The 16,061-nt window shown below is 34.9% G+C and overlaps 1 protein-coding gene across 13 annotated transcripts in view; it reads right to left on the bottom strand.

The window, feature by feature from the left end:
* REPS1 (RALBP1 associated Eps domain containing 1) overlaps window positions 1–16,061 on the bottom strand; it is a 63,837-nt gene that overhangs the window by 27,729 nt on the left and 20,047 nt on the right. For 12 of the 13 annotated variants that reach the window (XM_064413544.1, XM_064413541.1, XM_064413531.1 and 9 more), the window contains exons 4-7: window positions 7,504–7,657; window positions 1,359–1,486; window positions 720–882; window positions 349–412 (exon numbers count right to left, since the gene is read on the bottom strand). In XM_064413544.1, the coding sequence (XP_064269614.1) occupies window positions 349–412; window positions 720–882; window positions 1,359–1,486; window positions 7,504–7,657 (509 nt within the window). The remainder of the gene's footprint in view (window positions 1–348; window positions 413–719; window positions 883–1,358; window positions 1,487–7,503; window positions 7,658–16,061) is intronic. The other variant, XM_064413540.1, reaches the window with a different exon arrangement.

The raw sequence follows: 16,061 nt of genomic DNA, 5'->3' as shown, positions 1-16,061 counted from the left end.
TACATTTAATTTAAATTTACTTACACAAAAATGAATAAATAAATATATATAAGGAAAAAATTATTTATATTTAAACACATTTTTAACATTAAAAACCTCGTATAAACTGCTTCTATCTCTGAAGAGTTTGAGATTTTCTCAAAGTACCTTGTAAATAGTACCAGCCCAGGCACATTAAAACCCACTAAAGTAATACTGGCATAAATATGAGCAGGACTGAACATACTAGTGTAATTTTACTTAACAGTTTCTAGTAAGTACTTATTAGGCATCTATCAGATAGCTGTCATCTTTCTAACAATTTATCATTAATTTTTTATTATTTTTATTTTAAATAATCACACTTACCAAATATGAGAAAGTTCAAGAATAGGTAGTTTTGACTTAGTGAAAAATTCTTTAGCTGCAGATCCTAAAAAATTACAACAATGGTTTTTAATACTTTAGGCAAGTGAAATTATTAGAAGACTCAGACCTACTGTAAAGGTAATGAGTTATTTAGTAAAGGTTCTAGGGAAAATGGCACTGATTACTAGGGTTAAATGAGGGAAAGAGACAAATTAGTTTCTAGTCTTTCTTGACTTACACTGAACTATAGTAGAATATTATCAGCAAAATGCACAACTTCCTTCAAAACAGTATGCAAGCCTAAGTACAAAACAAAGTCTTTGTAACAGAACTGATGCACCCACAATTATATTTTGTAAAGAATGACTTACCTGGTATAAATCCATTTAGATCAGGTTGAATGGTTTTAAACTGATTAATATAATACTGCCTTTGTTCATCAGTTATTTTCCAGGGGTCATCATAACTACTTGATTGCCTACGAATTTCATTTGCTGTTGTAGCTGATGCTACAGTTCGTACTGTTGTCTGGTCCTGAAATGAAATATTTTTCCTCAGTATTATCTACCTAAAATGCTTCTACAAATTCTCAACTTCTTGCCTTCAAAATACAAAGCATAGTTAAAACTCACAGTAGTTTAAAAAATGCAGGAAACCATCGGCAGATGGCATCTCCAGGATAATGGCAGGGTATTTTTGCACACTGATACAATATGGAATGACCGCAGGTATGCAAGCAGAAAAAAAAAGTATGGCACATATGCATAAAAAGCTAAATACAAATGTTTAAAAGTTATAATTGTTGATATTTTTAATATTAGAAGCTTTCATTTAATCATTCCAAATTAAGGCAAATCAACAGAACAAGTATCTGTTGGGCAAATAGCACTGAACTGACTACAGCACAGATACACAGTAAACAGCTGCAATGGAAATTATGAAGAAAAAAAAATCCAAGGATTGCAACATCAATCTGAATGAGGCAAATAAAATACCAATAAGTGTCACACCTGGACAGAAGCAGGATGCATGGCTAAAAGAGCACTGGTTGGTGGGGTATCTGCAAAACTGACCCAGTTTTCTTGATGGGGTGGTGGTGAATGGCCAGACCATATGGGATCACTAGAAGTAGATGAGCCTGGAATTAGAAGAAACATTTCCTTTTCAAAAGACAACCTTGAAAACTGTGAAAGAACTGTGGATATGGAACTATCTCCTGTCAGGGAGATATACTATAGAATGATGAGGAAAAAATGAAAACCAAAGTGCACCAAGGTGACAAAGTTCACCTCCAGACATCTCACTTCTGTAAATTTTTACATTGTTAGCTTCAATTTGCACTAAAAAGACAGAACTGAGGAATGAGCTTATTGCAACCCATGTAAAATGTAAATTGGATTTTATCCATTTTATGGGTTTTGAATGAGTTAATAAACACTCCACATTTTCATTTAACTGAAATAAGCAACACTTGTATGGACAAATACTATCTAAAAATGGCATATTATATTAGCATTTTACTTCAATTATATTAATTTAATATTATCAATATTAAACCTTTTTCTTTTTTACATTTTAGTTTGCCATTCAAAGAACAAAGTCTTGAAAATTCCTTTTAAAAATCAGGGGTTTTGGTACAGACAATCCTTTTCCTCTACATAATTTCTAGGCTAACTTAACTCAGTTGCTTAAAAGCAGGCCAAGAATAATAAAAAGCATCCATATAGAATGCTGATATCTGCTATCTATTAACTATCTGGAACACAACAGTTGAAATTCACCCAATGCCCTGCTATAATCTACTTCTGAAGAACTGTCAATGTTCAATATCTTAATATTCAAATAATGATGAAGCAACTACAGAAAGATAAGGCCATCCACTGCTCTACATACAAAACCATTAAAATTCTTTAAAATTGCAGTTGCAAATGAAAAATTTAAGGATCTCAGATCAGAGAGAAAACAAACCATTTAGAACAAGTCTAGAAGAATCCCAGGACTCCATTCTACTCCTCGATTCCTGAAACAAATGCTGAACTCCTTAAATCTAAACATTTGTGAAACTGATGAATCCACTCTTCTTGCTCAACTAAATGCCTTCTCTTGAAATATGCCAAATAAAGTCATACTTAGATAAGAATTTTTGCCTTGTATGCAGGAACAGGCTTCCTTTTAAAAGACAGGTCAGCTTCTTCTAAGTTTCTATAAACTCTTCACACAACAAGAAAGAGGACACTGATGTCATAAATTTCGTCCTGCTAGTAAGATTTAATTTCAAGCAATAAACACCAAGAATTTCTTGTCATGATACTAGCTAAAAAAAACTTGCTACAACAAGTGCATTCATATAGAGGTAATCAATTTATGAAGCTGACAAACATGAACAATTTCAGGTTCTTGAAGTCTTTATGACACCACACTGCAGTAAACAGAATGAAGAAAATCTGAGAATCTGTGAGGCACATTGAGGACTGACAGTTTAAGTGACAGTATAATTGTTAGTATAAAATACTACTATCTAATACCTGGCAACATGAAATTACTCTTTCATTTCATAAATGAAAATTAATAAGAAAAATGCTTAGAACCAGTTTATCTTTGCTCTTTTCCTACATACAGTAGTCATAATTGCACAGAACACATTTAATTTTGCATTACATTGAGTATAAAGTAGCATTTGCATAAGGAGAATTTAATAATTTGTTTGGGTTTTTTTTGGTGGAGGATTTTTTCTTTCTAAGTTAGCTTTAATATGATGAAAAGGCACTATTAACTACTCGTTTTGTCCGAAATTCATCCTCCACTTTTGGAAGCTCCTGATGTGGCCTGATGCTTCTAGTGACTTTATCCAAAAGTGCTGAGAATAAAGGTAAGGCGTCTGACAATGCTTTATTTGCTTTGAGGTTCTTCTCCAGTAGTTCACCTAATTCTCAAACACTAGAAAGAAAATCAAGAGAAAAGCTCAGTCTCTTTCCACCTTGTCTCTAACAGACAGTCAGAGGCAGACAAGATCTTCCCATCAGTCCTTTTGATATGCGACACACAAATTTTATTTTTGATACACTGACTTTGCCCTTTTCTACCTCTCAGACACTGACATTATTACCATTAACCTTTTACCTGTTTACTCCTCCTTCACTTCTCTCAACAACTGATCTTGGTACGATTCAATTAATATCTCACTTAGCACAGGATCTGTTCCAAAGGAATACCTTGACAGCAATGGAAACGCCAGTAGCACCAAATGTGATACCTTCAGAGAACTTTACAGGTATTGCAAGAACTCTTTCCTTTCTCTCCTGTTCAAATAATACCAGCAAGAACATTCTTACATTACTGTTCTTGTTATTTACTCTCCAGTGCATTGTTCCAGGACACAGGATGGGATGGCTGGAGAACACTGGAGAAGGATTACTAGTAACCATGGAGACCTGGATCTACACACAAACTCATGAACTGCCACCAGCCAATAACTCAATTTGACAAAACCAAATTGGAAACAGAAAGGTGGAAGAGAAACTGGAAGAAAACTGGGTCACAGAGAAGACTCAAAGCCATTGGTCTATTTTTATTTTATGATTTGTAACCCAATGAAGAAAACCTTCAGTGGTCTCTGTGCATCTTCATTAGCGGAAACACCTGCAACACCACTTTAAACAAAGAACAGGTCCAAGACAAATTATCAGATTTGAAGAAGCTGGTGAAGTCTAATGCTCTGTGTTTAGTATGAAGACCTAACAAATTCCTGTAGCTGCTCTCTTCCTCTAGCTTGAATATCTTACCAACATATTGATAACTTATGGAAAATTATCTAATTTCCTGTGGAAGAAAAGGTACCCCCTTTACTTTGAGATATAAATGGAAATGTAAGAAATATTCTCTCTAGTTAACATGTACTTTTCAATAACTTATTAAAACTAAATTTTCAACTAACTATGTAAACTAAGAACAGCTTTCCTTATAATCAGTCTGTGGTGAAACAAAACCAGAAGCTGAATACAATTCAGACAATAAGATAAAATGCTGCAGAGATCTTAAGCCCAGGTAAGAGTATTCTAAAGCTGCAACAAGGCCAATGACAATCAGTTACTGAAGCATTAACTAGGGGACAAAGGACTATTCAGTCCCCTGCAAGCCCTGTAAAAAGCTTAGGGCTCTGAAAATGCAAGGGAACTGTTAGCACAGCAGACATATTAGCATTCAACTTCATTATCAATATTACACTTTTTTCCACTTGTAGACATGCTCCACTTCTGTCCCTGAAGTGTTCACAAATGGCTACAAAATTCCTCCCAAAGAGAAAAGAAAGAAGTATGGCTTAGGGCTGCAATTTCTTATGCAGAGAGAAATCTCTTTGTGTTGATATCTCATGCATTGAGATATCAACACAAAGCTCTGATGTCATGCCAAAGAAAGCTAACACATATCCTAGGACAGAGCAGAAGATCTCAGATTTTTTTAACTTGTTTTATATCATTATTTGGATATTACCAACATAAATATTCTGCTTTGCTTCCAGTCCCAACAGACAACAAGGTAATAAAAAAAAAATATTTTCACATTCTGACATGCCACTCAATTATCATTTAAAGTAGGGAAGGGTTCTTTCTCCCAAGTTTGTCAACATCATGATCTTATCTTAAACTGCTAAATCAAAGGTACCTGAAACACTTGAGAGACTCAGGACAAGAGACTTGGCTCTGACATTACAGGATGAGACCTGAGCTAAGTATAAATATTCTACACAGGTCATCAATGTCTGTCACTGAATTTTAATTCCTGATACTAAAGTAAAATAAATGCATCCTTTGGGGCTCTCTTTACAAAAATTCTTGAAGAGAGATGGTAACAAGCCTTGGCTTCTGATTTCATGTTTGTAAGCACACTGAGCTAGTGTGACAATGCCTCAGTAATATACATACAAAGCATTAGCACAATCCTAACTGAATTACAATGACAGGACACCACAAGTGACAAAAAAACTGTAAAATCCAAATTATTTTCCTCTGTTGAGAACAGGTTTTTGTCCAAGAAACTGATAACTACAGCTATAAGTTATGAGTTAGATTTCTAATGCAAGACGATGGGTAAGATTTTTAAAACCAACAATTGACTTATATAATAATTATTCTACAGTCCAATTCAATAGAGGAAACACTGTTTAACTTTGTTCATAGTGGGAGTATAAGGATGCAATGGAACGTTTACTATGCATAAGTCAGAATCTTCCTGTTTAAATATATCTTTCTTCAACAAAAAAATTAGATTTGATTTTTGCCCTTCTGGTTTAAGCAACGTGCTGTTTATTATGTGACCCACCAGAAACATTTTCACATTTGAGATTCCATGATGACATTTGACAATCTCATAATGTGAAATAATGTTTGAGAATAAACTAAAATACAAGCAGAGAGGCCTGGGTTCTCACTTTGCTTGGATCACAAATGAACTGGCACAGCCACACTGAAACTACAACACTTCACCTGGTTTCTCAAAAATATCTTGCACTGGAATCAAGATGAGCTTGTAGTACTGATCTAAACAAAACTAACCAACAGTCTGTCTGGTTCTATCTAAATGTCATGAGAACATTTTCTCTAAACAGTCCTTAAAATGTAGGATCAAGGGAGGGGGGGAAGCTGAACTGCCTACAACAACTGAAATTTAAAGCAATAATTATCTGCAGTGCAAAAGGATCATCCACAGTAAATTACACTGACAATTTTTCTTAAAGTAATATATGAAAAATCACTTTACCATTAGCATTGCCAGAAGAGACAATTCTTCTATAAGACCATCTTTGAATTACTCTTAATAAACTATGAATGTGTTCCAATATGGAATACAAAATCAGGGAATACTGAGCTAGTTAGGAAATATGCTCAGACAACTTCTGAAAAATTTACCCATTAAACATCACAGGAAAATCACTGCCAAACTGAAATATTAACATAGTATCACAACTTTATTTTTAAGATAACAATACTGAACTCTTTGACACTAGGAAGAGTTTGCATACTGTCCTGGAGTCTGTGACTTTTTAAGTTAGAAAAACTTCACAAGTTAGAAATCAGACACTTGTATTTCAGCTGTAGAGAAACAAAAGTAAACCGAACTATAGGAGAAAAAACATTGAGAAATTGAGTGCTGACAGTGCTCGGACTAAACCCCTACAAGGGATTATATAAGCAATGAGCAGACTAATTTTTCATTTTAAATTGTAAATTGACTGGGACTTAATAGCAAACAACATTCAGGACACTGACATAAACCTCTGCATACAACCCACATCACTTCTGAAGTTTTGTTTTCTTATACAACAAATTTTAATAGAATCCCTGTTCCTCCATGGATGCTTAGAATTATAGAATGACAATAATTGAAAGGTGACAGACCAATTTTGGAATATCATAACTGAAATAAACCAAGCAATCAGAGTTCAGTCTTGAACTACAACCTACAAAATGCAACATTATTTAGCAGTACCATCAAAATCAAAACCTGAATTACAATTGCTCCCAAATTTATTAAGACTACCAGGTATGAGAAAAGAAAACAGAACTTTTTAAAATAAGATATTAAGGGGGAAAGCTTTTAAATCTGAATACAGTGATACAATAACAGGGATGGTCTTCATGTTAAATGAAGAACATTAAAGGATGAAAAGTTTCACTGAAACAAGTGGTTCTACCTTGAGAGATTGGAAATGCAGACGCTTCAGTTGTTTACATAAACTTTAAAGAAATAAAATTAATTGTTCTGGCAATTCAGCTAATCTACCAGAAACATAACTCAAGCAAACAATATATTATCTGCTGCTTTCCCTTGAGGTCCCCACATTTTCATGTATACTGACAGCTTCTGCACAATTTCAACAGGATTATCAGGTTTTTTTTAAAAAACTTTTCACTGGAAAACTTAAGCACTCTTTCCCTCCCTCCAAACCCTTAGCATTTCCCATGTGAAACTAATAAATGGATCTGCAATATGCAAGACCACAGATTCTACAGTGCTATCAACACAGACACTTGAATCTGCAAGAAAATTTCCAGGACTGGAAAACACAAAGATAAGCTGTCCTAAGCTCATTTATTATACTTATTGAAGAATTCCACAACATTGGGTTACCACTGAAGCATAACAAGACATTTATACCTGGTTGTACTTCGCTAAATGGAGCCCAAAGAGGCCCAGGTCCAGCAAGAGGTCGCTCATTATTCCCTCCGCTGGGATGGCGGCTGTGCTTCCTCCAGGTGTGTGGAGAGGTTGGTGGGGATTGCTGTGGTGAAACAACTGGAGATGTGGACTCCTAAGAAAACAGAGGAATGCTTTAAGATTTTTACTACATAACTAAATACATAAAAGCCTATCTAAAACCATTATTTCTAGAAATAACCATCACTGCAGTTAAACTCTCATTTTAGAGAGTGAAAATTTTAGTACTTATTAAAATGAGGGAACAGGACAAGTCAGGTACAGTACAACTAGGACTGAACACATTTACATCAAACAATGTAATCCAATATATTTTTAACTTGGCATTCTTAAAACAACAGCAATGCCAAGTTAAATCATTTAGCTACAAGGGAAACTAGATTATAAGACTCACTTTCATTTTTGATACAAGTTACATTTGAAACCAGCTCTCAAAAGAAATACTTACTGTGGCATTTGTTATCCTACCAAATGTTAATCAAATGATTCACAGTTATTTACTTGCATTTAAAACAAACGAAAATTACAGATTGGTGAAAAAAAAATCACCAAATATGACACTTGATTTTTTAACATGCAAAATCATAGATGCAAATTTTTAAAATTAATGATGCCAGTTAGGATATACTTCTCTGCTGCACAAGGTAATGTTGCCATGACATTAAGGCTCAAACTTCTTTCATCCCATACTGTACTATATTCTTCCTGAACAGGTGGGAAAAAAAATCACGTGCAATTTCTACATGGAATTAGTTCTCATAAGACATTCAGATTACCCCTTTATTTCATTTATTTCATTTCAAATAAAATATAAAGGAAGAATAATTTATATTGTACAAAGTATTCATGTAGTAGAAAGTAATTTCTTCCCTATATCTTTTATCTTTTGAAATTCTTGGTTTCCAGTGCTCCCAATTTGAACTGAACTGTATTAGTGAAAACAAGTAAAACAAATCTTGAATCCCAAATATCCTGAAAAGTAATAACAAAGCCAAAAACCTCAAAATCTTTTTCAGCAGTACATGGAAAGTTTTGTACCCTATGTAAACAGGTGTTAACATATTATCAAGTGCTAACAGACACACTGAATGTAGGCTTCCCTAAAATTACCCAAACTGATTTACTTTGCCTGTATTCAAAGACCATTAAGCTTTTCAAACAATATTACACCTATAAAAGTCTGAAAGTCTTTTAGAAAGTTAGAAAGTGCCATTAATAAGCTTTTCTCCAAACAACTTATATTCTAAAACTACATGCATCCTAACAAAAAAGTTCTAGAGCCACAATGACTGTAAATTTACAATGTGTTGATGCAAACTTTTGCCTTTTTTTTTTGCCCTCTGATTTTCCTATTCCTTGTGAAGTGAAGCCACTTTGGTTGATTCTACAGATGAGGTATTTTCTGGAAGTTCTGACTATTGAATCGGATTTCCTCAACTAAATTTCTAGGTCACAAGATTTCCAACTTTCTATTCCAAGTATTTAAATCATACTCATACATACTGGCAAAGAGTTTTACAAAATGGCTGGGAGCAATACTAATTCACTTCAGCTTTTAACTGAGGGATCAGCTGACTGCACAGTCTGTGTTCCTGTTCCTCCACACTACCTCCATGAACTCAATAAAGGGGTTTTTTTTGGTGCAGCTACATGCCTTTATGAAATTTGCCTGAAGATTTCTCCAGATTTATTTTCAATGGCAGGATGTTCCTATCCTCACTGGCGCATGGGGGCAGGAGGGGAAGGAGTTAGGGTTTCCAAAGTGCCACTTGCAGTCTGGAAAATGGAACTGAGGTTGAATGGCTACTGTGCCTAGCATTGTGCAACAGGCGATGGGAAAACCATGACACCGGATCACTTCAATCAATGTACAGCTCCCTCTTCCATTAACTTTTATACAAGCCATCTTTTATCAAACAAGATTTGAGGGATGCTTGAATTTTTCAGACTAAACATCATGGAGTAAATGCAGCGAAAATTATGCTTGGACACAGATGTTATTAATTTAATCCAGTATCCTTACAAATCAGATAGTCCAGAAAGACAGAAGAAAGCCTGAGGCAGACAAATGTATGATAGTCTACCTAGAGGAAACTACTCACTACTTCTAGTAACTGCACATGAACATTAAAACTTGACACATAGTCATTATGAAGCAGCCCTGCCCTAGGCTGAGAACTGTGACTCTTCAGTAAGCCTCTGCCTAACAGCTGGTTCTTATGCTGCTGGCACAGGAAGGAATTTTAATTATTTTAAATCTTTACTATACATGTGGTTCGTGCAATTCTGTAAAGCATGTAGTAACAGTAATCAGACTATCAGAAACACAAATATAGGAAATAATTAACTTTGTTCTCAGCATACAAAACATTATATCAGAATTTTGAGCATTTACAGATTTCCCACAATTGATTTGGAGCATACAGACACCCAAATAATTAAACAGCAAAAGCATGTCACCAGCTCTGTTGTCAAACTTCTGGAAGGTAGAAAATCCACATTTTTAGCTATACGGTCATTACAAGGCACACATTCCCAAACCAGTTTAAACCCAATTTAGACAGCATTGTTCTGGCACCATCTCTCCCTTGCATGATCCTAGTCACTCAAAAATACCACTCATGGCATTCATTCACCTAGATAACTGGAATCTTAAAGAGAGCTAATACCCTTAGTTGGTTTTTTTTAAAACATATTTACATATACACATGTAAATATGTGCATCTATAGCAAATGTCTGGGCCAAAATGCAGATGGCTTGATGCAAGTGTAAAGAAGGAAGATGAAAGCCAAAAAAGGCTGGGGAGGATGCAGAACAGTAGAAACACTGACTCCCATTCTAAAGCAGTCATGGGAAACCACAATGAGTAGAGAGTTACTGAAACTGCAATTATCTACAGGTTCATTTACCCCTTGTATATAGGTTATTAAATATGTATCTGCCTTTACACTAGATAAAAAGTTATCAGTTTTACTTAGAAAACATGGTTTGTTGTACAGTTTCCACTTCAGTTTTGTCTTGAGCGCCACACTTTTACTAAAGAGTCAGAGTAGTTTTATCAGAACCAATTTTATTCTTAGCTGCAATGCACATTTGCATAAAGTGAGAGAGTTTTGAGAGCTTATGAAAGCATTTGTTGCAACTGAGCAAGTAGGGTTCTTTGCTTTCACCTGTCCAATCTATTAATAAAAGAAATTAATTTTCACAGCTTGAAAAATCCAGAATCAGATTTTTAAAGCATAATTTGGGTACAGAACCTAACTTATCGGCTCTCCCAAATTGTAGCATATAAGAACAGTTTGCATTATTTAGCTTACTGGTAGTTCAGTCATTTGAAGTTACCCACATAATCTCTTTTGGAACTTGGAAAATTTTACTCAGTGTCTGCACACTGTAGCTGACGTTTAGTAGATCAGCTACTATTAAAATCTTATTTTTATAATTTTTAAAAATAGTTTAAATGCAACTACATTAAAACATTTCAACCACTATCTTTCATTTTCCCTCTCACCAAATCTCAATAAAAGTCAAAGCAATTACAACATTCTGTATTTTACCATTAAGCCACTTCATAGTAACTTAATAAGTTAAGCCACTTATTTTACCTCTTTAAATGAGTCCAGAAAATATCTTAATAGAAGCATGTTGACATAAATGGTTAACATTTTCATGTAAAATCAAACTAATGAGGACATCTTTGTCAATAACTAATAAAAAAATGTTATAGCTACCAAGCAAAAATTAAGTAGAGCACCTTAATTAAGAAAAAAAAAATCACGTTCAAAAACATTGTAAAAAACATTTTTGCCAGACTGGAATTACAAAACTGAGACCTGAAGTACTCATAACTTGGATATTTTTGAACTGACAAGAAGTTACTAAAACCAGCATGTTAATTAAAGAAGGTGATATAATACATTGTTAAAGGAAAAGCCTTAGTGAAGACAAGCCAAATAAAGTGGCTTAAGGCAGCACAATAATGTGCTAAAGGGACAATAATGTCCAGAGGGATCTCAGCCTCACAAGGGCATTATGAGCATACATGAGACAAATGAGATGATAAAACTTTTCCTGCGTGGCACACATCAGGCCAGAAGAAAACCGCCTAATGAGAATTCCAGAGGCAATGAAGCCAGACATGATATCTCAAAAATAGTTCTAAAGGTGTTGATCCAGGTCCTGATACCACCCAGCCTGCTTATGAGTTAGTCACCAGATCCATCATGACAAAAAATTTATTTGGAGATGGCAATTGCATTGTAAAACCCAGGTTTTTTTAATCAACTGGCCTTCATACCAAAGAACAAAATAGCCCAAGATTCAATGAGAACTTCTCCACTTACAGCACTATACATTTTTCAAGGCAGGATGTGTAGTTCAGCCAATTGAGGAAAATAATAATTAAACCAGAACCAAATGAAAAAGGGATCAATCACAGTATGAGAAATGATACTGGTATTTTTGCTATTTCCTCAGCAAAGGAACTGCACTACATTTAACCTGAAGCTGAGCATTACCTCAGCAGGGTGTCATACAAGATAGTTCCAACAATGTGGAGACTAATACAAGGATCTCAAGTGTAAAAGAACTGGCTATAGAAGGGGCAAAGCTGGATTGTATTAGAATGGGGATTACAAGATTGAAGGAAAGTTTCTAATAATGCTCTTGAATGACTGATTTGGACAATTTGATATTTTAGGTAACCAATTATGCACACTACATAGCATGCTTACAAACTGTGACACAAATATAAGGCAGCAGACAGATGGGTCTCTTTCAGGACATAAGGAACAGTCAGCTATCAAATTTTAGAATTTAAAATACAGTTTATCTTTCATAATGAATGTTACTACCAAAGGCCATAAAGAGTAGACTGGATGCACAGGTCACATATCAGACCCCTACAGTATGTCAAGTATGAGAGATTTGCTTTATTCACAGCTGCCAAGATATATGAGGTGAGACATATCAAGCAAAAACAGGAAAAAACCCTACAAAACTATATTAATACTGGTGAAATTTCACTTGGAACAAGAAATACAAATGTAATAAAATATTTTCAATAAACACAAATTCAAATTGGATCACAAGCAGAGAAGGATTAAGGATTAGTGGTAACGACTTTATGAAATGAAACTGAGACTATGGATTGTTTTGTCAAGCAAAGCAGAGCTAAAGTGGAATGTAATCATTTTCCAGTAAATACTGGTAGTGCCCTGCAGCAAATACTAATGACAAAGTTGTTAAATTAACAGGCTGAGTTAAGTGGGAATTCCCACCATATTCCCAAGAATATTCCTCCTAAGGCCCTGGAATAGTTTTCCCCAACAAAGCCAGTGTGGAATAAAAGGCTTCGCAGTTTCAAGAGAGAACCCTGATTTTTTTAAAAACCTCATATAATAATAAAATGACATATGAGATATTTTCCAGTTCTGTGCTTGTGAACCAGGTATATTTTATCTGAAATTACCTGTTCAATCTACAAAACAGAAGTGCACAGAAATTAACTACCAGAACTACTAACAGAACCTTAAAATCACACTAGTTTTCATACAGTTGAAAGAATTGACATGATCAAATTCTGTCTACTACAGGTACCAAATTTGAGCTTCTCCTCCTAAGGCTGCACTAAATCAATAAAATCTGGATTGCAACTAATATGCTTAATGCACCCATAGGCAGAGGAGTACCTACAGCTTTACCTTTTATTTTCACAGGGGTATAGCAAGTTTCAGCCTGTAAGCATTAGTCAGATACTGAGACTTTAACATCTGAAAAACATGTATCTATTGAAGCTAGATATCCCCTTTCCTGAAAAAGAGGTAAAAGTATCCTAAAGCAGTACCTGATCAACATTGGATCATACTTAAAAAAACCTGAAAAAAGTATTTGTTTTTTGGCTTTATCAGCAAAATACAAAATGTCTCCAACACAGAATGTTTAGTCACTCATGAGGTACTTTCAGAAGACACAATTCTTCCTAATCTCAATATTGCTGCTTCTTCCAAGAAAGTTTTCAGTACACTAACATTTTTAATAACATAGCTGCTACTACCAAGGTATAGATATGTATATGCTACCGTGGTAGCACACCCATGTCACCAAAGTACTTGTATAGATGTCACACTGTCAGCAGAAGTGCTCCAATCTACTTAGCCTCTATTTTAAAGGAATAAGAAATTCTGTCAGAAGGAAAAAAAATATTTTCACCCAGTGTTTCATCTCCACTAGGATGTGCAGTTAACATGCTATCCAGTGAGTGATGGCATCTTTCATTACTCAGCTAGACTTCTAAAATCAGTTCTGCAGCTTCCATGACAGCTGAGCATGACTTCATTCACCTTCTAACAATATTAAAAAGACAAACTTCTGCCCAGTGCTATATTTATAAATTAAAAAAGCTACTACAAAATCATTTATAGCTATTCTTTGGAAACACAACCTAACTGCTATTTCCTGATTCCCTGCCTCCAAGTAAAGTTTATTGAGGGGACTGCTGAAATAATGCATTGAAAAAAATATTTTTACCTAGAACATTTCAGTAGACAACATACTGAGTAAAGTTCTTCTACATAAATTGTGATTATAAGATATTATACTATGCATGACAAATCTCACCAATAGGGAAAGCTGCATATAAATGGACCAGTTTTTAAAGATGAAGATATTTTATGATGCCATACAAATAGCATTTCAGCCATAGCAATTTAAGAAACCAATGTGTTTTCAAGTGCTGGTCACATTCTCAAAGCCACAAACAGTTTAAGAAAAAACAAACCTCCAAATTTGCTAATGGAGAATCGAACAAGTACATGATAAGTTCCATGAGTGAAATATACAAGCTTAACTGATATATTCCTCCAGAAAGAAGCGTGATCCCTAGGAAGATGACACATTGTGATTTACTTGTCAGACTCCATCTCTTCAACTACTTATTGGTCAAAAAGGTGGCATGAGAATTCAGAATCTGAAACTCTTTCTAGATTTTATTAACCTGAATGGTATCTCCAGGTCAAGATGACTAAATCAGCAATTTCCATGAAAACACAGATAAAAGCGGCACCCATCTTTTATAAAGTAACCCGATTAGAGTATTTACATGGTTATGTGAGAAACCTGGGCTCAAGCCCCTTTCTTTTTCCCAGTTTATTTCTAACCTGGTATCTGAATCACTAAGTATTAGATTGGGACAATAAGGCTGCTTGAATGGGTTCATCGTACAGAAATGCAGCATTAGAATATTCCATAATGTAGCCATACAATGTTCAGTTTTACAACAGGGTGCACAATTATACAACACTTCCTCGATGCTCTAGAACCTGAAACTTAATGCTGTGTTGTCTGTTACATTTGTTCCAAGTCTGCTTTCTGGGCCAGATTACTCCAAGAACTTAGATACAGAGTTTCTTTATTCTGATGATCCCAGACAGACTTGTGTAAAAAAGCGATACCAAGTTGCTTTTATCAGCCAAGACAGAGAAATGAAATTGGAATACACATACACTTCTGTGAATACGTGGCTTCTTTATTCCGAACTTGAAGACCTCAAACACCAGATTTATTTTTCTTTTTGTTATTTTAACATTATGCCACAACAGATTCCTGTATCAAATTACAACTGGTCACTAAATAAACTCAACATCATGATGGAAGCATACAAAACACAGTTTCAACCCAACCAAAACCTCACAATCAGACTCAGGAAATCTGCAATGTGCAAAGTTCTTGGTAGCTCTCTCAAACACACCTAACCAAAACCAGACAGCAAAAAGCTATCTTGAGACCTACTGCTAGCCATTTTTTCATTACATTCCCCATTTTCTCTTTGAAAGAAAGGAAGTAGCAGCCAAACCCTGATTATGGATTTCCTCTACTAATTTACTTTTTCTTTGTATTGGATCAGTCTGGGCTATTTCCATAGAGACTAATAAATGTTTATGAGTGATTCCTTGATTCCCACAGAGACTATGGGACATTTGCAAGTTCCCCAATTCTTTACAAAAAAAGCCCAGAAAAAAAGCACACCACTGGGAAGAAGCAGGTCATTCAGTACATATACCCAGCAAAATTTAGCATTTGTACTCAGCTCTTGTTTGTAGAAAAGACAATCAGAAAGGATTTCTCCATGGACAAAGAGCATTAAGACTGTAAACCCAAGGAATTGTGTATAAGAAGGCAAGAGTTTTAAGTCTTTACAGTCTTCATTAATTCACACATCTTGTCACTGAAGATGAAAGAACCAGTGAACAAAAAATAATCAGATTTCTCATTATTAGAATATGAGAAAAAGCTATTTCAAAACTTAGGTGTGTTCTTCCAGTTCTCATTGTCTCTCCTTACCAGTTAAACCGTGGAACAACAAAATGTGAGGCAGAGAAAAGCAACTGAGAAAATTTAGAGAATTTTTTTCTAAATACAGTATTTCAGATTTGCATATATGGGAGCATGTTGAAGGACTAGAAATTCAGTCTTCCATGGCACTCAGTACCACTGTTCC

This window comes from Passer domesticus, chromosome 3 (genome assembly GCF_036417665.1).
Source record: "Passer domesticus isolate bPasDom1 chromosome 3, bPasDom1.hap1, whole genome shotgun sequence".
In the NCBI taxonomy this organism is placed as follows: domain Eukaryota; kingdom Metazoa; phylum Chordata; class Aves; order Passeriformes; family Passeridae; genus Passer; species Passer domesticus.
The sequence above is the reverse complement of the archived record's forward strand: the minus strand, read 5'-3'. Positions and strand labels throughout refer to the sequence as shown.